The sequence below is a fragment of the Octopus bimaculoides genome, chromosome 3 (genome assembly GCF_046866305.1).
Source record: "Octopus bimaculoides isolate indiv1 chromosome 3, ASM4686630v1, whole genome shotgun sequence".
Classification (NCBI taxonomy): Eukaryota; Metazoa; Mollusca; class Cephalopoda; order Octopoda; family Octopodidae; genus Octopus; species Octopus bimaculoides.
In genome coordinates, this window is record NC_142930.1 from 45539500 (window position 1) to 45565909 (window position 26410).

General features: G+C 37.5%; 1 protein-coding gene across 1 annotated transcript in view; it reads left to right on the top strand.

Moving 5' to 3' along the window:
• Positions 1-26146, top strand: part of LOC149136516 (sulfotransferase 1C4-like) — a 100003-nt gene extending 73857 nt beyond the window's left edge. Inside the window, exons 2-4 of the mRNA XM_089348897.1 lie at positions 16171-16488; positions 22073-22170; positions 23494-26146. Coding sequence (XP_089205023.1) covers positions 16191-16488; positions 22073-22170; positions 23494-23727 — 630 coding nt within the window. The 5' untranslated portion in view covers positions 16171-16190 and the 3' untranslated portion in view covers positions 23728-26146. The remainder of the gene's footprint in view (positions 1-16170; positions 16489-22072; positions 22171-23493) is intronic.
• Positions 26147-26410: the final 264 nt, after the last annotated feature.

A 26410-nucleotide genomic window follows, 5' to 3' on the forward strand; every position in this document is an offset into this window, starting at 1 on the left:
GATTTTGAAATTTTAAGATTAACTGAAAAGTTTCAAATTTGGTGTATTAATGTATTTTTCATACTAAAAGCGATTTTGGGATTCATTTGTTCCACAAAAAATTTAAGAAAATGTAACAGAGGTTTAAAGCTTGATCATTTTTACTCAATCAGAAAACAAGATTTGTGCATGATAGCTGATGGTGGAAGCCTTGAAAATAATAATTGAAAAAAAAAAAAAAAATGGAAACCGGCGAACATTACAATTCCCAGTTCCTTTATTTTTAAACAGAAAATGAAAAGTAATTCAAAAAGAGTAAAGAAAGTTTTAAAAAATATTTCACTAACATCCTCACCCCTAAATTCTAAAATTTCGGCTTTTTTCGAAAAATTTTTAAAAATACGGACAGTACAAATTTACAATTTGTTTCTGTTAATAATTCCCAAATAATTTTCAGACGAAGAGGGGTGTGACTTATTGGAAATTTACCTGTTGTTTCTAGCACATACCACGACCACCTGGTCGTAAACATTGCAAGTAAATATTACAAGGCAAAGTTTTTAGCAAAATCAAGGCAATGCGTGAGAGGTAATACACACACACACACACACACACACACACACACACAAATATATATATATATATATATATATATATATATATATATATATATATATGTAGAGTGAAAGAGAGAGAGAGAGAAAGAGAGGGGGAGACAGTAATTAAAAAGGGTGGTAAATATATACATACAGAGAGAAGGAAAGGCAAGAAAAAAAAAAGAGATTGATGGTGACGTATATATATATATATATATATATATATATATATATATATATATATATATATATTTCCGGAACATAAGGATACAGCCACTATTCATCTCCAGATGGGGGAAAAAAAAAAAAACCACTTGTGTTTTCATTGATTTCAAACATTTTCAGCAGATCAGAGCTGACTTCCATTTTTCTATCTTTCAAATCGGGTGTCAGCTGTTGCAGTACCCACTTTGTATCCACTATCCGATACCCAAAATCTTTCAGTGTCTTCTGTAATGCGAGGTGATCACAATCAAGTTGTGCAGCAAGCTCATCTGAGGACAGTGCAGAGGATTCGGAAAGAGTTGGGTGAATCTAATGGTGATTACGAAGGTATGGGAAATATATGTTAAAATGAAATGTCAGTGTTATTTTTGTTTTTGCGTAATTTAGATCACAATTTATTCACCGCATTAGTTAATGAAATGCTCACTTTTGCATTACTTGTAGGACAACACTCGCGTGTGCGTGTGTTTCTGTGTGTGTGTGTGTGTGTGTTTCTGTGTGTGTGTGTGTTTCTGTGTGTGTGTGTGTTTCTGTGTGTGTGTGTTTCTGTGTGTGTGTGTGTGTTTCTGTGTGTGTGTGTGTGTGTGTGTGTGCGTGCACGCGCGCGCGCCCGCCCGTATATGCATGTATGTACACACACATATATGTACGCACGCACACACACTAACACACACACTAACACACACACATATGACATTAGTAAATCATAAATCCGGTAGAGAAGCACACACTAAGCTATAGACCAGTAGGGTATTTAGAGAAAAGACCTTGTGGTTAGTTTTTAAACACTCAAAGGTGAAAGGTTAAACGCAAGGGATTGTTTCCCTCGGACCACCAACCGGAATCCAATCAGTCAGCTTGCAGGTTCCAGGATTTCAGTTGGAATCGTCTGAAGTGTAATCAGCGTAAGAAGACTTCCATCCATGTGTATATATATATAAGATCTGGAAATTCATCACACATGTTGTGACAATCTTGTTGCAGGGAAACATAGGGCTCACTTAAGGCTCGAGGCAGTTTTTTTAATATCCTCGCCTGTATGTACAACTTGTAACGTTTGGTCCCCTTGATGTAGAGACCTGATTTTTCTTGGATCTTCCATGTGATTACATATAAAATCCCTTCGTCCTTCAGGTGCCACACGTAACTGGCGAGAGACGTGGCATAACGTCTCTTCCGAGATCCTAAACGAGGATTTGTGGTTGGACAGGCGCTGCTTGAAGGTGTTTTCGGAACATGCAATATATTTTCGAATGCTGCTGCTGGCGTTACTGCTACTGTTGTTGTTGAGGCTGCTACTTCTACTGTTGTTGGAGCTGGTGTTGCCGGTGTTGGCATCGTTAATGCTGGTGTAGGGGACATCATAGGTGGCGAAGTTGGTATTGGCGCTGTTATTGTCGTTGTTGGTGTCTCCGTTTGTGCTGTTATAACCGTCATCATTGTTGGAGCTGTCATGAGCGCTATAGTGGTGGTTGTTGTCATTGTTATTATTGCTATCATTATTAGCATTATCATTGGTGATGGTGCTGCTGCTATTTCTGCTAAAGTTGCTGCCGTTACTAATATTACTGCTATTCCTGTAACTGCCATAACTGTTGGAAAAGCCGCTGCTGCTATTAGGGCCAGATATCACCTCATCCTCGTATACGGCCTCCTTGGTTTCACATTGGTTTCCCACTGGGCATCTGCTGTAGTCCCTGCATGAGCATCCCACCTCCGCTCGTGGCCTAGGGGTGTTAATTAAAATATTCTTAATATTAGGGGCGCAGCAAAAAGAGACTTTTAGGCTGTGTCTGTTGAATAGACGTCCGCACTTATGTGATTGTGTAAAGTACTTATCTACTAGCCTAAATAATATCCTACCTACACACGTTTTACGTTGAGGGAGAAGGAGGGAGGGCAAACCAAATGATACTTCAGTGGAATTTACTTCAGCAGGTGTTAGGGCTAGCAGATAGGGCCTCGTTATAGTAGGGGGCTACTGCGTCGAAAATTTCTTGGCTAGAGGACAGATTCAAGATCCTCTTGCTGACAGCCTTCACCGAGTTTCTGAACACGATGGATGGGTAGCAGGAGGGTGTGTTGATATATGCAAGAAAGCTTCGCGTTTGGCTTGGTCCCATGGACCTAAGGTGCTAATCAGATTTTTCGTAAACCTATCTGTTGTATTTCCCTCGGAAGACTCGCAAAGATAACACTACGAGTTGTACAATTTAATTATTACATTTATTATTCAATTACATACAAAGAACGCACTCACCCAATGTTCGTTATGAATAAACAAAAGTCATGTCCGCCATATCTATCAATGACATTTTACTACGACAGTCACACAAGACAACAACAATGAAACAATGAACTCAGACGAACCACAGTGACACACGGAACGTCAGACGAATTACATATCTAACAGTCCATATAACACCTCCCCACTGAAATTGATGCTACACAAGAAGTATCAACAGCAAAGTCTCTCTTGGGTTTTACGGGTTCTCTTGGATCGTCTTGGGTTGTCTGGTCCATACTCTGGAACGGGTAACATGATCTTGGGTCTGGTTTGTCTTTGAGTTAGTGGCACAGTTTCTGAGATCTCCATCGGGTGATCTGTTACAAATTGAAATACAGTGTTTTCTGCATCACCAGGTTCATTGTCTTCCTCAGTTGTGTACCGCGATCTCAGCTGTTCCCAGTGTCGTCTCCACATCGGGCCATGAGGTATGACCTTCACGTCAAAGCAGCGAGTACCCAATGACTTCTTAATGATTGCTGGTACCCATCGAGGATCTTTGTCTCGGCGAGGTCCATAGTATAGTGCATACACAGGATCTCCGGCCTTGTACTGCCTGGTAACTTTAGCGACATCAGCCGAGCTTGGAGTCACCTGAGACTTATGTGCTTCCTTAGACTGTTTGCCTTGAGCAATGTGTGCTGGCGATGGCAGCAGAGAATCAATCCTTGTTCGTATCTGCCGGTGATTCAAAAGTTCACTTGGAGAGAATCCACAAGATGTCGGTGTTCTCCGGTACTGCATCAAGAACTCTTGAAGTGCTCGTGTCGGCGGAAGAGAAGACTTCCTCAGAGCTTGTTTGAAGGTCTGCACCAAACGTTCCGCTGCTCCGTTGGTAGCTGGGTGGTAAGGTGCCCCTGTCAGGTGTGTGATCCCACGTTCTTTGCACCAGCTCTGGAACTCCCCAGACGTAAAAGTTGGTGCGTTATCGGTGACCAATGTGTGAGGAAATCCGAAGTGCGCAAAGTCTTCCTCAAGCAGATTTAAAGTGGCTTTGGAGGACGTGGAGGAAGTAGGATGAATGCATGGGTACTTGGAATAAGCATCTGTGATCACCAGCCAATCTCTACCCATAAAATTTATTGTGTGGTCTAGGTGTAAGCGGCTCCACGGCTTTTCTGGTAACATCCATGGGTGAACTGGAGGCTTAGATGGCTGCCTTTGATGTTCGTTGCACGAATCACATCGTTGACTGGCTATCTCTATAGCAGCATCGATACCAGGTCAATAAACAGCAGTTCTTGCCAGTTGCTTCATGCGTTCCATGCCAAAGTGTCCAAGATGCAGAAGATTGAGGATCTTTGGCTGCAAGCTATGTGGAATCACAACTCTAGATCCATGTATAAGGCATCCATGGCAGATACTAAGTGAGTTTGATAACTTACGGAACTTGTTGACTTCGTCATTGATCTCCATGTTCTTTGGTGGCCAGCCTTCACGGACGTAGCGCATCACTGTAGATATCACTGGATCTTTCCCTGACTCTTGACGGAGGAGATTAGCATCCACAGGTTGGACTTGAATACTAAGAGCTTTGATGACACACACCATGTCTATGTCTTCACCATTTTCCTTTCTGTCAAAGTCGTTATCATCACCGAATGGCAAGCGACTGAGGGCATCAGCATTGCCATGATCTGCTGATTTCCGATATTCAATGGTGTAGTCAAACTGGTTCAGCCACAGGGCCCATCGTGCTAGTCTTTTAGCAGCGAGAAGTGGCGTCCCTTTCCTCGGACTGAACAGTGATGTCAGTGGCTTGTGGTCAGTCACGAGTACGAATTTACGACCGTACAAATATTGGTAAAACTTCTGCAAGCCAAATATGATAGCTAGGGCTTCCTTTTGAATTTGACTGTAGTTACGCTGTGCAGAAGTGAGAGTCTTGGGCATATTGGATATTGGGCGCTCGGTAGAAACATTAGCATTTTACTTTTACCAACTACCTAGACGCGCTTAATGCGGCGGAAGGGGATACATTCCACCTGCTCGCCAACTACATTGACCCCGACGTGTTTGAATATATCGCGGACTGCAACACGTACAACTTATCCCTTGATGTTCTTACTTCACTATACGTGAAACTAAAGAATGTAGTGTATCACGTCACTTGTTATACACTTGCAAGAAGGAGTACGGACAAAGTTTAGATCAATACTTCCAGAAGCTCAAACTTTCGGTGAAAGACTGTGGATACAAAGCTGTCTCGGCTACCGAACATCTCAACGAAGTTGTAAGAGATGCCTTCATAAGTGGCGTGCATTCTAGTAGCGTACGCCAACAGTTGTTGGAGCAAGACAACCTAGATCTCCACCGGACCTTCATCGAAGTACGGATGCTGGAGACGGCAGAGACTCAATCTTGAAGTTACTTAAGGTCAGTCGTTCCTCTTAATGAAGCCTGTGCTGCACGTCCTTCCAGTCCGAAACACGACGACACTGTACCTGACGCCAGTTTATCAGCTGCCACGCCTATGTGTGTGTTCTGTGGCTACAACAAACACCCACATTCCAAGTGTCCAGCTCGGGAAGCGACAGTTAAAGCTTGCAACGAAGTCGGTCACTTCCAGCGGGTTTGTCAATCTTCTCGCATGAACAAATGCTTTGTTACATACACAGATCCCACGTTGTCTGCCATATTCTCTGCAGCTCTTCCGGAATCATTGTTTTCTGCCGTTGTTAAAGTCTACGTAAATGATGTAAAACTCAACGCTCTGGTTGATACTGGAAGCTCTGATAGTTATATATCATCTCATAGTGTACACTCACATTGTTGGCATATCCATTCATCAAACATTCCAATTTCGATAGCCTCTACTATATTGTCAAGCTTTTGACGAAGTCAGTGTGTTGCCAAGCTGGTCTATCGTGACAATCATTACCCTAATGTGAAGCTTTCACTTTTACTTCAGCTTTGTTCAAATGTCTTACTTGGGCACGATTTTTTGAAACAGTATGAACAAGTAAACATAGCCCTTCTGATATTGCTATCGCCGCAACCTTGGGCCAGAATGGACGATGCGTAGCTTTCTTCTCCAGAGCGCATACGCACAACGAACGGAACCAGTCGAAAAGGAAGTCTTCACCGTCATTGAAGCTCTTCGTAAATGGAAGCACTACCTTATCGGAGTTCATTTTCAGTTAGTAATCGACCAACGGTCCATGGCTTTCATATTCAACAACGAACATAAAGGTAAAGTCAAAAACGACAAGATATTACAATGGAGGATTGAGCTATCTTGTTTCAAATATGATGTCGTTTGTCGGCCGAGTAAGAACAGAGCTGGAGATGCTTTTTCTCGGGGTTATTGCACATCTTCTACCCTCATGGTCCCTACACAGCTCCACGATTCCTTGTGCCAACCAGGCGTGACGTGATTGTTCCGTTTCGTGAGGTCAAAGAATCTACCATTTTCCACTGATGACGTAAAATCTGTGACGACTCAATGTCCCACATGCGCCGAAATGAAGACTGATGCTTTGTGCCACAGACAGCCAAACTTGTGAAGGCCACTCAGCCGTTCGAGAGATTAAGCGTCCACTCCCATGCACTAACCACAACAAATACCTACTTACAATTATCCATGAATTTTCTAGCTTCTCATTTGCATTCGCATATTCAGATATATCAGCCGTTATTGTCATTCATTGTCTCTGCCAACTATTTCGATTTTTAGACTCCCTTCTTTCATCTATTCTGATCGTGGCGCTGCCTTCATGTCAGCTGAACTAAGGCAATTCCTCCATAATAAGCATAGCGACCAGCAGGACAATCTCATACAGTCCAGCGAGGAATGGTCAGGTCGAAAGGCTCAAGTCAATCTTATGGAAAACCATTACTTTGGAACTGAAATCTAAGGAATTGAGTGCAAGTCACTGGCAGCGCGTACTTTTTGATGCTCTGCACTCTATTCGTTCCCTCCTCTGTACGGACACTTACACCACGCCCCACGAGAGGCTGTTTAGTTTTTACCGCTGCACATCTTCTGGGATCCCACTACCAGAATGGCTAGTGGAGGGTGGACCTGTGCTCCTGAAGAAAATACGATCCCGCAGTAGAAAAGATTGAGTTAGCTGAATGCAATCCACTGTATGTCCATGTACGCGTATCGAACGGCATGGAGGAAACGGTTTCGTTGAAACATTTGGCTGCAGAAGTGGGGGAGATACGAAATTTTTCGATACACCGGCCGAGCTCGATACCTCATTGTGCAACCTGTGAACTATCTCAAAGCGGGAACACCGGCAGTTGAAACTAGAACCAGTGGTATCGATCCTGAAGAAGAAGCTAACAGCTCAAAATTTGATAACCCAGAGCAATCGTCTACACTCATAGAACTTGAGAAACCGAAAGGCTGGTCAACTGCACCTACACGCATACAATTTGCGAAATGAAAAGACGTAAACTATCCGGAATATTGTAATACCCCTTGCTATATTTTGATGCCTAAGAACTTTACAAACTCACTTGGTAGTACTCAGATTCTTCAATGGGGAAGAATGTGATAATAATTACTGATATTATTACTGTAACTATACGTGTTATCAGGTTGAGTAAAAAGTAAGCAACGTTTAGAACTATGAAGAATTTGTACCGGATTTTTTTAAAACATTAAAAAAAAAATTGTGTGATAATACAGTCATAGACTTGTCCAAATGCATCAATAAATTAACATTGATATTTTTTTCACCGTTGTTACAATCATCTGAGATGGAACTGACAAAGTGCGATATTCGAGCAATTTTGCTATTCAACTTTAAAAAAGGACGTAAAGCAGGTGAAACGCTCGCGATATCAATGAAACGCTTGGTGAGGAAATGACCAGTGGTCAGCTCGAAAATGGTTTAAATGATTTCGCAGTGGTTTTTGCAGCGGAGACCTGAGCCTTGAAGATCAGTCATTGATGACGGTCAATTAAAGACCGTCATTGAGAAAGATCCACGTAAAACTACTCCAGAACTGGCAAAAGAAATTCAAGTTAGCCAGAAAACTGCCTGTAGCCATTTACATGCGATCGGAAAATCAAAAAAGCTCGACAAATGGGTACCACAGTTCTGGAGTTAGCACCAAAAATATCACCCACATCATGAGCAGATTTCCTTGCATTATTATCTACCGATGAGACACTACATCATGAAATCCGTCAGAAAGATGATCCCGGTGCCGAAGTGAGAGGAATGTACAGTGTGGGAGAGAACATACCCGCTCATTATTTTAAAGTGTACTGGTGGAATGACCTAGTGAAAACTTGAATAAAGTGCAAACATAAGAGACATGATTTTGTGATTTGAGACAGAGAAGAAAAACTATATACATTAGTGGAAATCAGTTGATCAGCGGATGTCAACAAAAGATTTGCGAAAAAGGAGATACCTGCACTGAACTACTGAGAAATTTACACTATAAGTTCAAATTTATACCCATAATTACTGAGGAACTGGGGTATGAAACAAACTGCATCAGCACCAATCTTGTGAAGTTAGGCTTCTCAAAACCAGAGAAAGTTAAGACATTACATATACCAGCCATTAATGGAGCTGTCAAAATATGTAAAACTTTCCAAAAGTTTAGCATTTAGGTATGCATGCAAGATAAAAATAAGAGATATGCGACAAAATTATCTCTTAGTTCAGTAGGTCAGGGAGACGTAATTTAAATCCTGTATAGATATTTTCTGTTCTTATTGTCGTCTCGTCTACGAGACAGATATATCGGCAGCCCAATACGATTATGCAAGCTGTTAAATATATCGGCAGAAGATAACAGTTTCACTATGTCAATGTACTACGTAAATAACAAACTAACAGCAAAGTTCGCTGTACATACAAGGGCAGAGGATAAGATTATAGCGATATCTCTGAAACCTCGAGAAGAGTCTCTTTAGTATTTCAATCTCATACGGTTTACCTAGGTCTTCTACATTATTACAAAATACTCCACCCTAAAATCCCGCATCATACCATTCATCACATAGTTCATAACTCATGAGGTGCATGCAGTACAGCGAGAATCCAAACAACAACATGTCTATTCACATTATTTACATTATTTATATTTGACGGATATTTGTCCTCATCTTGTTTGTTGTTAACACAACGTTTCGGCTGATATACTCTCCAGCCTTCATCAGGTGTCTTGGGGAAATTTCGAACCTGGATTCTCATTCCTAATTAAGTTTTTTGTAAACTTTTCCACAGGATTTGATAACATGCCGAAGCGAAACTATGACCATGCATACATAAAGTATGGCTTCATTGCAATCAAACGTGGAGAAGAAGCTCTTCCGCAGTGTGTGGTCTATATGAAGTCCCTTTCCAATGCGGCCATGAAACCCAGCCTGCTCAAATGTCATCTTGAGACGAATCATGCGGACCAGAAGGACCGAGATCAGAGTTACTTGTAGCGACATGGCGAGAACGTGAAGCGGCAGCGCATAGACAAGACTGGTAAAATCTACCAGATGAGGGCTGGAATTGTGAAAGCATCCTATGAAGTTGCTCTCCTGGTGGCCCAAAACACGAAGGCGCATACCATTGTAGAATCTCTCATCATGCCAGTGGCAAAGATCTTGGTCAGGCACGTGATTGGAGAAGAGGCAGCGGCGAAGTTGGTGAGTGTTTCCGTCTCTAACAACACTGTACAGCACCGTATAGAGGAGATGTCGGTCGACATTGCCGACCAAGTGATTGAGGGAGTGAGAGCCTCAAAGTATTGTTTGCCATTCAACTCGACGTCACCAACTGCTGTCAACTACTTACCTATGTCAGCTTCACGCAAAATAATGCTGTGAAGACTGAGTTACTGCTGAGCCAGGAGTTGTTCAGTACAACGAAAGGAAAGGATGTTTTCGACGTTTTGCACATTTCCTTCAAGCAGAATGAACTGGATTAGGGTAAGTTGGTCGGATGCACGACAGATGGGGCTCCATCTATGCTCGGTCAGGTTTTCAAGCTCATGTGAAAGCTGTGTCACCAAACACCATCGCTGTCCATTGTTTCATACACAGATGCTCCATACGAAGTTTTTATCATGCTTGAACCGAGTTATCAGAATCGTGAATTTCGTCAAAACGTCGGCTCTGAATTCTTGGCTGTTCAACATGCTCAGTGAAGATTTCGGCTCCGACCACATCTGTCTTCTCTACCACACAGAGGTTCACTGCTTCTCGAAGACACCGTGACTCGAGGATAGATTCGAGATCCTCTTACTTACACCTTTCACTATATGGGTGGCAGAAGGCTGTGCTACTATAAGACAGTCTCTCGTTTGGCTTGTGATAGGGCCTGTATGTACCAGAGCCCAGATCTAAAGTAACATCTAAGAAATCAAGTGTGGTGAGATTAGTCTCACCGTTGATCTTGAAACCCATTGAGCTAAATGTGCTAATTCAGTGCTTTCTAAATTTTTCTATTGTATGACCGTTGGCTCCTTTAGAGATGGCTAGGGCGTCACCTCTGTAGAAACCGAAGAGGACCGAAGGAAACCTCTTCCCTAAGATGTCCAGTATGTACAGTCCGATCAGATCACAGACATCTGCGTTGTCATATAAATCCCATAGATACATCAAAGGAGCCGTCGGGGTTAGATTGCTGGACTCAAATCGAATCTTTGCTGAACAGCACCGTCTTCCTGGCATGTATGATAACTTTAACATCACTGTCACTAATATCTGTAAAGCCCTTGGCAAAGGAAAGTGCGTTCAATAATAATTCTTTAGAAATAGATGGATAAAAGTCGACAATGTCGAACTGTGTAAATCTAGCCCTACCTCTGGAAAGTAAAGTTGGGTGTTACCACACGATTACATATATAAGGAAAAGAATCTGAAAATTCAGGAGTCTTTTTAAAGTATTTATTAACTTAACCTGTTTCACTTATTTAAAAAAAATTTCAAATGTAAAGTGTGAGGTTTTGCGTATCCTCTGTGATTTCAAAAATTAATTTACAAAAATGTATTCAAATCAAGTAATAGAGTCTTTGACAATGATAAGAAAAGTTTTGAGGCTTTGTGTATCGTCTGTGATGAGTCGAGAAATAGTTTACATAAAAACATTCAGATCAGGTAATAAATTTATTTTCATAATGATAAAAAGAAAAAAAAAATTAGTTTACATGAATATATCTCGATCAAGTAATGGAATCTTGTCTTTAACTTCTTTTTCTTATTTTCTGTCCTTTATCACTTTTTCTCCTCGAATTCTTAACAGTGTAATCACATCAATGACCTGTTTGATACCAAATGACAAATAATAAACGTTTAAGTTATCAGTTTTTGATTTAAATGGCTAACATATATCTTCACGGCGAGTTCAAATTTCACCGAGGGCGACTTTGCCTTTCATCCTTCGGCGTCGATAAAATAAGTAGCAGTCAAGCACTGGGGTCGATGTAATCGACTTGCTCACCTCTTCAGAAATTGCTGGCATTGTGCCAAAAATTTGAAACCAATATTTGTTACGCTGCAATCGTTTTAGTTTCAATACGCGGTCTCAAATGAAATCACTTGCAAACTGAATTTTGAGATTTAACTGAAAATTTAGGTTTGGTGCACAAAATTGGAATATCTTTCTGGTGTATCCGTATATTTAAATAAAATAAGTAGTTAAGTACAATGGATCGCAACGAGAAGTAAAAAAAAAAAAGTGAACAAGAAATAAAAACTGAAAAAAGGAAATGTTCAATTATAACAAATTTTAGAATTCAGTAATGGCGGAAATTTAGAACGGCTGGAAGACGAAACGTAGTTTATTCGTCCAAACATTCTACCGAAATTTCAAGAATTGTGGTCTTTATATCAAACGAATGTATCCAATTAAATTGATAAATACAACCTTCTTTTATCCAACAAATTCAAATATATAAGATATATTATGTATTGCTAATTATTTATAACTAGTATGCTCATGTCTCCCCAAAAATAACAATATATTTGAATTTGATATTATGTTAATAATGTATTGCACAATACCTTAGTTTTGGTGTGTGTGTCGTCAATGCAAAGAGTTTGGAAAGCTCTGAACTAGCTGGCTGAAAGATTCATTGGCATGGGAAATTGATGTCTGACAAAAATACATGCAAGTTCACATAACAAATATTTATTGCACACTGGTAAAATGGTGATCAGCCTCAGCCAATTGTGATTGAGTCGTGCTTAATGAAACGACCCTTTGCTTCCATTTCGCTTCTTTTAGTAAAGGTGGACGATATTAAAACTATATTGCCTATTCTAAACAGAAGTTGTAGTTACTTGTTACTATTTCATCAGTCCATAACACTGATGTCTGGACTACTGTTTCAAATTAAATTTATCCTGGATAATAGCACTTATTATAAGAGTGGAACGGTAGAAAATATTTCCCCTCAGTGGTTCCAAAGAATACCGAAGCACAATGTAATGAGTAAGCTAATGAAAAGGCTAATCAACAGGCTCTCTCCCCAAATTTCAGGCTTTGTGACTATAGTAGAAAGGATTATTATAGACACGAGCTGGCTGAATCTTTAGCATACAAATAATTCCGATTACCTTCAGAATCTCTAAGAAAATGATGCTAGTCGTAAACACCTTCTATAATCTTTGTCCCACCTCAGTGTCCACTATATCAACATGAATGCAACCCTCATATCCTTCAACATTATTAAAGCTGCAACTTTTCTACCTGATAACGTTGTTGTTTATCCTCAGGTCAGCCTCGCTCCAACAGATCTACAACCAAACGCATTCAACCTGGCCATCCATCGTTATTGAAATACCCAGTGTCATTTATTTAAACACCTACTACATTTCAATATCCACTGTATCATTCCTTTTCGTAAGATATGAGGTGAGATCTGAGTTATATTTGTCTGCTTTATCGTGCAAGATCAGTAACCTTGGAGAGGATTGCCTTAGTTTTAGCTTAACTGTATTTTATTTGTAGGCACCATTCTACAGAAATTAAAGCTGCCACTAAATATTATTGGTACAACTCCCTCACTTCGAACTGACTGTTAGAAAATGGTTTCTTTACATTATGTGTTCTGATCACGTTGAATCGTTCATCACCCTCTCGACAAATAGCTGTAAATTGTATAGAAACCATCTTGCTTCATCACACACAAATCAGGAGAAGAAAAAAGAAAGAAAAGAAAAGGAAAGAAAAATTTCACTTGATAACATGAATAGATAAATAGACAGCATTGACCAGACAGTTGATGACACAGCAGTTTTTTTTTTATCGACAGTGATAACACATCTATTTTTCTTTTATATACAGTGGAATGAATCCGAGTGTGGGGAGCGTGGTAAATGGTGAACGAGGAGTAAAAGTAGAAAGATGATTACTTGTTGCCCTGTAGCACCCCCCCCCCCCCCCCACACACACTTGTAGCTGTAACACTAGCCAATTCTTCTACAGTGAATATATTACGTAATATATATAACGTGTTTAATAATCGTTGTCCGAGCTGTCATTTTTTTTATACAGTCACATAAAACGAAATATTTTGTACATAAATAGAATATTAGGCAATTGGAGTTCTTTATCAAAACAGAAAAAGAACTCAGTAACAAGCACACACACCCATTGGGGAACAGTATCATCAACACTAAAACCACTACCACAACCAACAGCGCTAACTGTTTATATCACAAATCAGCTACCACTAGAATCTGCTACATCAACACCATTCAGTTTTACTAATATTACAAATAACTACACGAATACATTATGGATAACAAAACTGTCGGAACAGTAAATAATGGATTCACTAAATTATATGACAGAGCTGGAATATCATATGTCGTTTATAAATATCAGGGTCACAATATGATTCCTTTCCCTCTAGTGGTGGAGAATTTAGGGAAATTAAATTCACTCAAAATTCGAACTGATGATGTTTTAATATGCAGTTACCCAGGAACAGATAATGTTTTGAACTAATGACTTAGTTTGTTTTCAGGTGCGGTTGTTATAGATGGTGAGTTGGCAGACTCGTTAGCACATCGAACAAAGTTCTTAGCGGCAGTTCTTCCGACTTTGCGTTTTGAGATGAAATCACGCTGTTGTCACCTGTGCATTTGAACTTCTCTGAGTCGAATAAATACAAGTCGAACACTGTGGTGCATCTAATCACCTAGTCCCTCTCAAAATTTCAGGCCTTGTGACTATAGTGGAAAGGATTATTATAGACACGAGCTGGCTGAATCTTTTAGTACATCGAACAAATGCTTAGGGGCATTCAACTATAATTTCAGGCTTGTATCTTGAAAATAACTATAGAAAATTTTCAGGTTCGTAGAATTGAAACACATCGATATCTTGTGCTTGTGTAGCTGCGCCACATTAAAGGAATTATTTCCATGAGAATTATTAAACTCGCCATAATAGGTGTAAGAAAAAAAAGGGACATTTTCCAAAGTAAGTCTTGTGGATTTATCGAAAGAACCCGTGATCGCTTCTATTGTGTCTGCGACATTTCCCTGAATTAAAAGAGACAAATAGATAATCCTTTCTGCTAAAGGCACAAGGCTTGAAATTTTGAGGGAGGAGACTGGTCGATTACATCGACCCCAGTGTGTAACCGATACTTATTTTGACGACCCCGAAAGGATGAAAAGCGAAGTTGAACTCGGCGGAATTTGAATTCAGAACGTGACGACGGACGAAATGCTACTAAGCATTTTGACAGCGTGCTAACGATTCTGCCTGCTCGCCACCCTAAGAAGATAGATAAATAATAAATTTTTCTAGAAAGCTATCGGTGACTTAGATGTTTGAAAAAAACTTCTCTAAAAGGTCTCGTTGAGAATTTTATCTCTGAATAAGTTGTGTATAAAAAACTATAGCGAAGATTTTATGATGCTTTAGTTTAAACGTTTTAGTTTCAGTTTTGCAAACAATGGTAAGCTTTTCCGATGATTATATTTGTAGAAAACGAAGTGGAATGTGCGCATACTAGTTAACATCATTTTAACATATGTTGAAAGACCAAAGAGAAATGTACCATCAGTTTATCGAAATTTATACAATTTGCTCGTAAATCTAATATGGCAATGTATAAAAGTAAATGTAAATTATTAGCTGATTCGGTCTGCATTTTAGCTTTCAAATGAGTCAAGACGGATCGTGTCCTTATCCTGCTCTAGTTTTAATTACACTTAAAGAAATACCTGACCCTGCTAATGAGTAATCCTTATTTTGTACAATTTTATTCCCTTAAACAGCAATTAAATCAAATCAAAACCACTGCTATTACGGGGTTTGTCAAGTCTAGAGTAGAATATGAACAGTTTACTCTCTGAGATCGCAATTGGGGCTATGAGTCCAAATTGTAGGCCTTTAGCATTTCTTTATTGGTGAATAAATGCAGCGTAGAAAGAAATTACTGCAGTAGAGAAAAAGGTTTATGTCATAGCTGAGGCTGTCAAAAAAGTAGTTCCATTTTATTTTCGACAGCCGATTTACCCGAGTAATCGACTAGAAATCTGTAGTTTATACGTTCAACTTACACGTTCAACGATAAGCAACATCGAAAATAAAAGAAATATAAGATCGATGCTGCTCTGTTATAAAATCTCGTATAATCCTGGATTTCCTTGATACTGTTACAAGTGCTTCATATCCTGAGTTTTGTGGTGTTACTTTACAGAGTAGCTTCTTAGAACTTTACAAATCCTTCTGCAGTTTACATGGTTTATAAAATTCGTTCAAGCATGAAATCTACTATATTTGGTGGTTGGCGTTAAACGTATATTTTCTGGTTAACGCATTTTGTCAGCAATAATATCGTCTGGAACCAAATCAGCTGATCAGATCTATCTGGGAATTCACTTATTTCATTATAGATTTGCTTGTGGATTCCTGTTGCATTGCGCGCGCGCGTTAATGTGTGTTAATGCGCGCGCGCGTTGGAGACTTTCATAGTTTTATTGTAACAGAAATATTTGATTTACGACGAGATTCTGCCCCTGCATATATATATGTTTTGGAATCTGATGTCTTTGGCTGTTCAACTAGCTATAAACTAACTATTAAACTAACTTGTATGTTGCTTTGCCGAGCAACAAATACGCCTGTTTTATGTAAAGACAATTTAATTTTTCAGGTTCCCACTGGTTGTTTGAAATGGTGAATATGATATTAAAAGAAAAAAGTGAAAGAATATCGACAATTAAAGAAGACCATATGCTGGAAATTTCTACATCAGAAATGCTAGATGCTATTGATTCGCGTCGCTTACTGAATACACATTTACCTCCTGTTCTTATTCCCAAGGGTCTTTTGAAAGACCACAAAATTCTTTATCTGACTCGCAATCCTAAAGCTGCATTTGTGTCATACTTCAGACATATGGCAGCACTTGATGAATATGGATACCGAGGAACTTTTGAAAATTTTCTTGAAGTGCTTATAAATGGAGATGGTAACTACTACTGCTACTACTACTACTACTACTACTACTACTACTACTACTACTACTACTACTACTACTACTACTAAGAATGAGAGGAGTAGTTATTACTAAAAGATTAGGTTATTAGACTTGTTAAATTTCATCCGACTACTTGAAGTACTTCAAATTTTCGCCAGATTATTTTTTAAAAAAAGTGGTTTTGATATAATTTTGCGAATTTCTTTATAATCAATTTTTAGAAACTATGAAAGCGATTTTCGTCATCAGCATGTAAAGCTGCATCATTACAACATTCAAAAATAATGCAGTGAAAATTCGAAATACTTCAAGTAACTGGAAAAAGTTTAACGGTGCTACAGCATGGCCACAGTCAAATGGCTGAAACAAGTAAAAGAGTAAAGATCCGAACATTGTGACAGGAAATTAGCGAAAAGGAGAGAGAGAAATTGTCATAGGTACAATGAAGTAGAGAGGAGAAGAGAGAGAGGAGAAGAGAGACAGGGGAAATATGCTTGTGAGGATGGATAAGGAAGTGTAGAAAGAAAAGAAGGAAGTAAGCTATTGTTAAAGAGCAAAGATACATATTGTGTGTGGAGTTGGTAGACAGAAACTGAAGGAAGTCCGCCTTATATCTATATATATGCCTTATGAGCATGCGTTTGTGTGTGTATTTCTGTGTGAGTATCTTTGTGTCCATGTTTGTCCCTCCCACCATCCCTTGACAACCGATGTTTACGTCCCCGTAACTTAGCATTTCGGCGAAAGGACGGGATAGAATAAGCACCAGGCTTACAAAGAATATGTTCTGAGATCGATTTCTTCGACTAAAAGGCGGTGTCACACCACTGCCGCAGTCAAATGACTAAAACAAAGTAAAAGAATATATGTATGTATGTATGTATGTATGCATGTATGTATGTATGTATGTATCTACACACACACACACACACACACACACACACACACACACGCATATATATATATATATATATATATATATATATATATATATATATATATATAAGGTATTTTAGCGTGTATAACGAACCCTCGTGTATAAGTAACCCCCTAATTTTTGGAGCTTAAAATTTAGAAAAATGGCTTTGTAAGAGATTATAATATTGTCCATGTATAAGAAACTAATTTCTGACGAAAAAGGGTTCCTTATACAGAGCCCTTCCTGTTTGTTTTCACTGTCCTGTTTGTGTTACCTAATTTGACCCTACGCAAAATCCCAAATTTTTTAAAATTTGCTTTGCGAGAGCAACTGTTTTATCGAAAGAGTATATTGTTGTTAAATGCTCGAAATACGAGACTAGAAAAACAGCCAACTACTGATGAAGGGTCGTTCTTTATGTTGTTTGTTTTGTTTTCCATTTGTGTCTTTCGTTGTTTGAAAGAATAGTTCATGTTCCATGTACTCGTGCTTCATATTTTTTTGTTGTGCACGTTTCATGACGTCCCGTGCCCATATCTGCTTATATATATACGTATAGATGTAAGTATGTACATATACGTATGTATATATGCATTTATATATATATATATATATATATATATATATATATATATATATATATATATATATATATATATATATTATTATTATTTATATTATTATATGATTGAACGAAACGCATTCTCTTCCAAGTAAGTTTTATCTATCTATCTATCTATCTATCATACACACACACACACACACACACACATGCACACACACACGCACACACACACGCACACACACACATACACACACACACACACACACACACACACACACACACACACATATATATATATAGGGGGAGAATTCACAAAAGAAGACGAAGACAGATGGTGTAGACAACAAACAGATGTATCAGTATAACGCTCGGGAAGTGAAAAAGTCTTTAACGTTTCGAGCCTATGCTCTTCCACAGAAAGGAACACAGAAAGAAACAAGGAGAGAAAATAAAGAATGTGTAGTGGCTAGTGATCTATCATGGCGAAAGTTTTATATATATATACATATATATATATATATATATATATATATATATATATATATATATTCAGAGAAAAGAGGAAGAGAGAGAAAGAGAAAGAGAGAGAAACAGAAAGAGAGAGTAGAGCCCGGTATGTCCAAGTATCTTGCAGCGAAAATTGCTTGAGTTATCAAATTTATCCCCACCACTAGAGGATTATCATAATTATCCAAGGGCAATAACCACTAGCTCCACTTGAGAAGGTGATATAATCTCACGATTAAAGATTCTAAAAAACCGACTTGTCATTGTAGAAAAGGACAGGTATATTGTCTGGAAGAAAGAGGACAGTCAGTGACACGTGTTCTCAGTTCGATAGATTTAATTAGCACGGTATTTCTCATACCTTGTCTCCAGTAATCAAAGGACTAAGACTTCTACGAAACAGAGTAAAAATCATTCATGGCCAAGATAATTTGCATAATTTGAGCAAAAATTAACTCTGGAATATTGGTAGGATAATTGTCATACTTATAAAGGCTATTGAGCCAGAAGCACGTGACCTTTTCGGCAATGGCGTATAATGATAATTTTAATTAATAAAGAATTTTTGTTGTATGGTATTTGAGGACAAATATCTGTCAAATGTAAATAATGTAAAAAAATGTAAATAATGTAAATAATGTAAATAATGTACATAATTCCTCGCCTCTTAGATATAGAACTGTATCTTTTCGCTTTTTGGACTCCTCAAAAAGTTTGAATTGTTCTACTTGAACGTATTTTCTCTCTCTCTCTCTCTCTCTCTCACATACACATATATATGTATACACACACACACACACACACACACACACACACACACACACACACATATATATATATATATATTAGACAGAATGAGATAAGAAAGGCAACGTTGTGAGGTGTTTTCAGGACATTTATAATGAATTAGTCTTATAGCTGTTTCTGGGATATTATGGATATCCCTTCATCAGAGACGGCGTGAGAAAATATCTGAGTTCGAATTATTATGGAAACGGAGGAGATAGGGAATATAGAGGGAAATAAGAGAATGAAAGTAGAAATAAGATATATAAGGATACTGTAGTTGCAGTTCCATTATTCAAGGAAAATGCTGTATGGAAGTGGTAAAAAAGTTTCCTGTACATGGTATGTAAGTTCCAATAGCAGTTCATGTTTAGTCATTTCAAAGTATGGAGCCATGGAATCAGTGTTCCTCGTTCGAAAGGGTTTTGTGGTGTGAATGAAAATTTGAGAATGTATTGGTACTATTGTGGATAGATGGGGTGGGGTGTATATGATTAGAAAGAGGAGATAGGTCAAATTTAAAACAGGAAGAGAGAATGAGAGGGAGAAAGTGAGGGAAAAGAAAAAAGAAAAAGGGAGAGAGAAAAAGAGTGAAAAAGGGAAGAAAGGGTGAAAGAAGTGAGAAAGGGAGTGGTAGTTGGTGGTCAAGATAATGTGATGGGAGGTTGGGAGAGGTGTGGGGGAGGGATAGGAAGAGATGGGAAGGTAAGGAGTAAAAGAATGTGAGATATGTGAGTAGTAGTGATATGACAGAGCTGCATTAAGGGATGGATAGAGAAAAGGTAGAGAAAAGGTATACGTGGGGTGATACAGAAGTAAGTAGTAGATTTGGTAGTAAAATTTGAAGTGGAGGGAAGAATATAAGGATGTCAAATTACTATAAATAGACGTATGTGATATGTAGGAATAGGAGAGGAGGAAAGAAGGTATAATGACATACGTACGTACGCACACACATACATATATATTTGCGAATATGCATACATATACTCACACACACATATATACAGAAGTATACATACGCCTATATACACATGCATGCTCACGCGCATCTGTAGATGTATTCATACATGCATATGCGTGCGCATACACGTATATATGCAGGCACAGGCACATACGTGCGTGCAGGTGCACACGCATTTACAGTCAAGCGCATGCGCGCATAAGGTACTTACGTACACATATATCCACATATACACATTCATTCATATATATTTGTGTATATATATATGCACGTGCGTATACATACATATACACACGCACATATATATATGTAGTTCTATATTAAGGGATGAGGAATTATGTACATTATTTACATTTGACGGATATTTGTCCTCATCTTGTTTGTTGTTAACACAACGTTTCGGCTGATATACCCTCCAGCCGTCATCAGGTGTCTTGGGGAAATTTCGAACCTGTGCTCTCATTCTTAAGGTATTTTTCGATGTTATTATTATTATTATTATTATTATTCAGGTCACTGCCTGGAATCGAACTCGGAATCTTGGGGTTAGTAGCCAGCGCTCTTAACTACTACGCTATATGCTTGTGGGCATATGGCGTAGTGGTTAAGAGCGCTGGATACTAACCCCAAGATTCTGAGTTCGATTCCAGGGAGTGACCTGAATAATAAGACAAATATCCGTCAAATGTAAATGATGTAAATAATGTGTGTGTATATATATATATATATATATATATATATATATATATATGTGTGTGTGTGTGTGCGTGTGCGTGTGTGTGTGTGTGTGTGTATACATACATACATATACCCACGTACATACATAAAATACCTGTACACACATTTACACACACCCACATGTATCCGTTTGTATGTCCATATATATAGTATTAAATGATTGTGATCCTTAAAGTAAGATAGGGAAGTTAATTAAGGATTAAAAATTAAGATGGAGATAAGTAGGGTTGTTGGGGATTGCCTACGGGGTGTTGCAGATATATACTGTGTCGTTATGTAGGTTGCATTTAGATTTGTGGTAAAATTTGAAGGTATGAAAAAAATGGTGTTTGCATATACTTAGGGCCCCATTTTATTTGTTTAGTAGTGTTGAGGAGCTGTATTTAAATATGTGGAATACCTCTTTAAGGCATAACTTACAGGCTAAGCGTTGACCTTGGTATGGAAGCCCAGAATCTATTGTGGACCATGAAAAAGTGTAGAGAATATTTCTGTTCTTGAGGTGATGTATGTGACTGGCGAGTGTTGTGAATTTACTGTTTCTCGTATCTAAAAGAATTGAGATGAGCGGCATTTCGCTGTTTAAAATTTATGGTTGATCCTATATATATAGCAGTAGAATTGTGTAATGTGTTGAGGACGGTGCATTTATAAATTACATTAAATCTTCTACATTGGGTTTGTAGAGAGCATATATATATATATATATATATATATATATATGTATATTTTGCACCCAGTATTAGAATAGCGACAGATATCCTTACGTTGCATTTGAGCAAGCACAGCAGGGTTCAATATTATTCAAAATGGGGCACAACAGTAATGGCACTAATTATGGAGCTATGTGATAACGAAGAATTCGTATAGGCAATTTATACTATCTGAGAGACAAGACAATATTAAGAATTATAAGGATGATTAGCTCACTTCAGATAGACCCTCAGACATTCACATATACCACCATCCCACGTTTATATACAGACACAAGAACTTATAATGTATATATATACGATATACTCAGAAATAGCTGATTTCTAAAATCAATTTACAGTTTTTGTTACACTTTGCATGAAATTTCTCTCTAATTTTGTAGTGGTCGGCGGGCAATTTTTCGAATACACGCATGAACTTTGGCGCCTGATTAAAGACAATCCAAATGCTATAGTAATAACTTATGAAGAAATGAAAAAGGTAAGTATGTTTACGTCACCCGTTATTTTGTCATTCATCGACTGATATAAAACTTATTAGTTCTTAGTTCAACCCGAATAGGCTTGTAGTATCAGTGATTATATTCATTTTTATATGTAGTTAAAGCAGATAATATTTGTTAGAGAACAAAGATTACGATCTCTTAAATTCTAATTTCTTCCACTATGGTGTATGCGTACATACATACGTACGTACATATGTACAAATAAGCAAACATACTTACATAATGACATACACATACACAACCATACATACCTACATAAACGCATATATAAATGATATCTTGTTTATTCCGCGCTTGGCGCTACTCATTCACAAACAGGAGGAGAATATAACCTATGGTGATACTTGTAACAAAGAACGCATAACCAAAAAATATTGCACAGTGATAAAAAGCATAGGCCTCAGAACTCGCAGAAAACAAACAATGAACGGCACACAATGTATTTTCAGTACTACTACTCGCACCAATATTTGTGGTTGTTGATTGGACACTAGATGAGATACAAACCATTCATTTTAAAGCCCGAGAGCTAAAATCTCTGTAAAATGGAGCCATAGCAGATCAAGAAAAAAGGGTCTGGGACTGATCATTACCTTACTAACAACCCATCAGGCACAATGTCGTTGCCAAAACATTAATAGCACAGAGTTAGAGCCCTCATAGTTGCTACAAATGAGGCGTCTCACTTTCACAGTGGATTTATCAAGCCGAAATTACATCCTTACCATATATAGGACAGCTTTTCACTTCATTGCTAGAAAATATTTCAGATCCAACAACTACTGTCACTTTACAGGAAGTGTTTCTACTCGTAACAAATCACCTTGGAAAGGTTATGTCATACTTTTGAGGTTCAATTGGATATAATTATAGCTCGATGTCTATCAGGAACAAAATTTAGGTCGATACATTTTGGGAAAGATGTGTTTTGTGTTGGGCATGATTACAGTAAAGGGAAGTGAGATGTAGGTGAAGAAATTGGTACATAATCCGTTAGAGTATAGGGGTAGAAAGAGTTGTAGGAACGACAAAGTCAGGGAAAGGATACATCACCTAGATTAGTGTTTGTGGAACATTGTTGTTACTTATTTTTCTAAGCATCAGCTTATACATAGTATACATTAAATATGTACATACTAGTAATAGCTATTAAATTAAAAAGCAATACTTTCTACAGTTTAAAAATATTTTCTTTAATATAAATGAGTTTTTGTATGTCACACGCTTATTTCATAATGATACTTAAGAGCAATTATCAAAATAATCTGTTTAATTTTCTATTGTATTTCTTATAACAGTTCCCCATTGAAGTAGTGTCTCGTATTGCCAAGTTTCTCGGGAAGTCTATTAGCAACCAACTAGCTGAAAACATCATTGACATGTGTTCGTTTGAGAAGATGATAGCTGAAAAAAGTACCGAAAGTTCTAATTTTTCAAAAGAGCTATTCTGGGACAATGGATCTTTTTATCACAATGGTATGTTTACAGTTGATATCAGCATATTTAAGGGGAATAACAAAATGAAGGCGTGATGTTAGTGCAGTTTCCACGGACATTAAATTTATAAGTAAAGCTAAATAACTAACAATACAGGTCAGGTTCACCAAGAGTTTATGTTTCGCTCTGTAGAACTCATAACTTCCCAATATATTTGTCATAACGACGAGGAAACCCAATTCTGTTTTCAAAGGAGTGCAAGGAAAAATTTGAAAAGTTGACGGATTACTAGGTAATCAGTTGAGGACTCGGTAGACTGTGTCGTATCAGAGTTTAAGACAACTTGTTTTCAACGTTTCAGTCAGACTAATTCAAAGTAAATGTCGCAGTAACACTATGTAAAAAAATTGATCATTTCATTAGTTTGCAGTACTAATTTCAATTTCTCCCGCAGAAACATCTAATTGCTAATTGCTAGGGTCTAGTGGCATATTCCGAGGAAGATTTCTTTCTCAGTCAGCTATTAACACGGAATAGGCTCAAGCATATTCTTTATGACTAAGAAATGGATTCAGAAAAATAGAAAAATAAATGGAATTTAAAAGAGTTAGAGGAGGGGACAGAATGAATAACATTTACTTCAGTTTTGACTTTGAGAAAAAATATATCTTTTACAAATGTTCACTATCTTACAATAACTATATCAACTAAGCAAATGACTTTCTCATTAGAAGTATTTTAACATATTCAGAACACTATTTCAGAAAATTATCTCCGTTCTCTTTGAGCATATAAAAGATAAATTTAGCTGGGGCAAAATGAGTAAGACAAAATAAGATAAATTTGCCGCTTCAGTTCTCCATAATTGCATTTGAGAAAAGACTCATACACATCAATATCGATCCTTGGACATCAGAAAGATCAGGAATGCAACAAAAATTAGAAATACCTAAGTCAAATTGAAAGAGGTTCATGGAAAATGGCACATGATATGAAATTAATGAAACTCGACTACGTAAAAAAATTCTACATGAAATATTCTTTATAACTTCTTCACGATTTGTTGAAATGGCTCTTTTCCCGATATATTTACGCACCATGCAGTTAAAAAGAAGACGTTATTGAAATTAGCTATGATTCATTTTACCCCAATTGGGACATCATGTTTTGAAAATTGAAAATGATCAAATTAGATATTACTGTGGAAAATAAAGGACTTAGAATCCAACAGAAAAAAGAACATTGGTTGTTAAACACCAAAACTTATCCAAATATTTTATTAGCAACTCTATTAGAATCGGGTCAACTTTGAGGAAACATTTCTGGAAAAGAAGTACCTATGTTCCAAACTCCTTCAACTTCAACAGAAACAACTATACTGACCAATTTTTACTCCCAAAGATGATGCAACAGTACAAAATGATGATGAAATACTTACAATGTAATGGCATCAAAACGGTAGGGAGAAAATAACGAGAAATTAGAAATTACTCATTTTTCTCCAGTTACCAATTTTGCTCCTGCCCCACGAATATAAAATTATTTGTAATTTATATAACGTGAAACGCCTTCAACAAAATATTGAAGTCACATAATGTTCTGGGACAGACACCTTTTGATATAAGGCACCTACAATGACAAAATATTAATTTTGTATATTTGTATAAAACCAGAAGTCTGTAAAGAAGATGGATAGATCTCAGTATATTATTACGATTTGTTTTATTGCACCACAAGATTTTAAAATGGACGCACATGATTATATACCAAATCTGAATATGCTTGACAATCTGCTGTTTTTGGCATTCTTTTCTATGATAAATGCTACAACTGAATTCATAATAAAATTTTTAATAATTTTTTTTAAGTCAAATTGCGACTTGGAAAAAGTGGTTAACTGTAGAACAAAGCGAGAGAATAGATGCTTGCATCCAATCACAGCTCATTGACCAGGGAATCAATTTTAATTTTTGAGTTATTTAATGTCTTTTAAGTAAAAGTTTGTAACATTATTTACAAGAGATTGTCTTGGCAATAAACAAATATCTGGTGAAAAGATGCTCTATTCTATTGGAATTATTAAAATATTTGCTTTGTTTCAATGTGTTACACTCAATAATGAATAATGTGGACATTGTGATATTTATAATTAATGATTATATAAATACGGATTGTCTTCGACTTTATCTTTTGCATTTTGTTATCACTGGACTGCAGTCACACTGGAACACCACTTTGAAAGGCTTTAGTCGAATAAATCTATCCCATGATTTCTGTCTTTTAAAGCGCGATACTTATTCTATAGGTTACTTCTGCGGAACCAGAAAATTACGGGGATGTAAACAAACCAACAATATTTGTTACAGAATCGGGGAAATTTGGTTATAATCCTATGGCTCGGGATTAAACGTTGATCTTTATATATATATATAAACAATTTGAAAAACCTACATGACAAGGTGAAAAGCGCTTCATTTAATATGACATTAATAAAAATCTGTAAACGTACAAACATCCAGATTTCTGAGTAACTTAATTTTATATATATATATATATATATATATATATATATATATATATATGTGTGTGTGTGTGTGTGTGTGTGTGTGTGTGTGTGTGTGTGTGTGTGTGTGTGTGTGTGCGTGTGTGTGTGTGTGTGTGTGTGTGTGTGTATGTGCCTGTGTGTATATATATTTCAAATGTAGTTACATGTAGATTGTTGGCGATTTTTGCCTCCGTCTTCCTTTTCTCTTGAACCTTCCTCTGTCTCCTCATTCT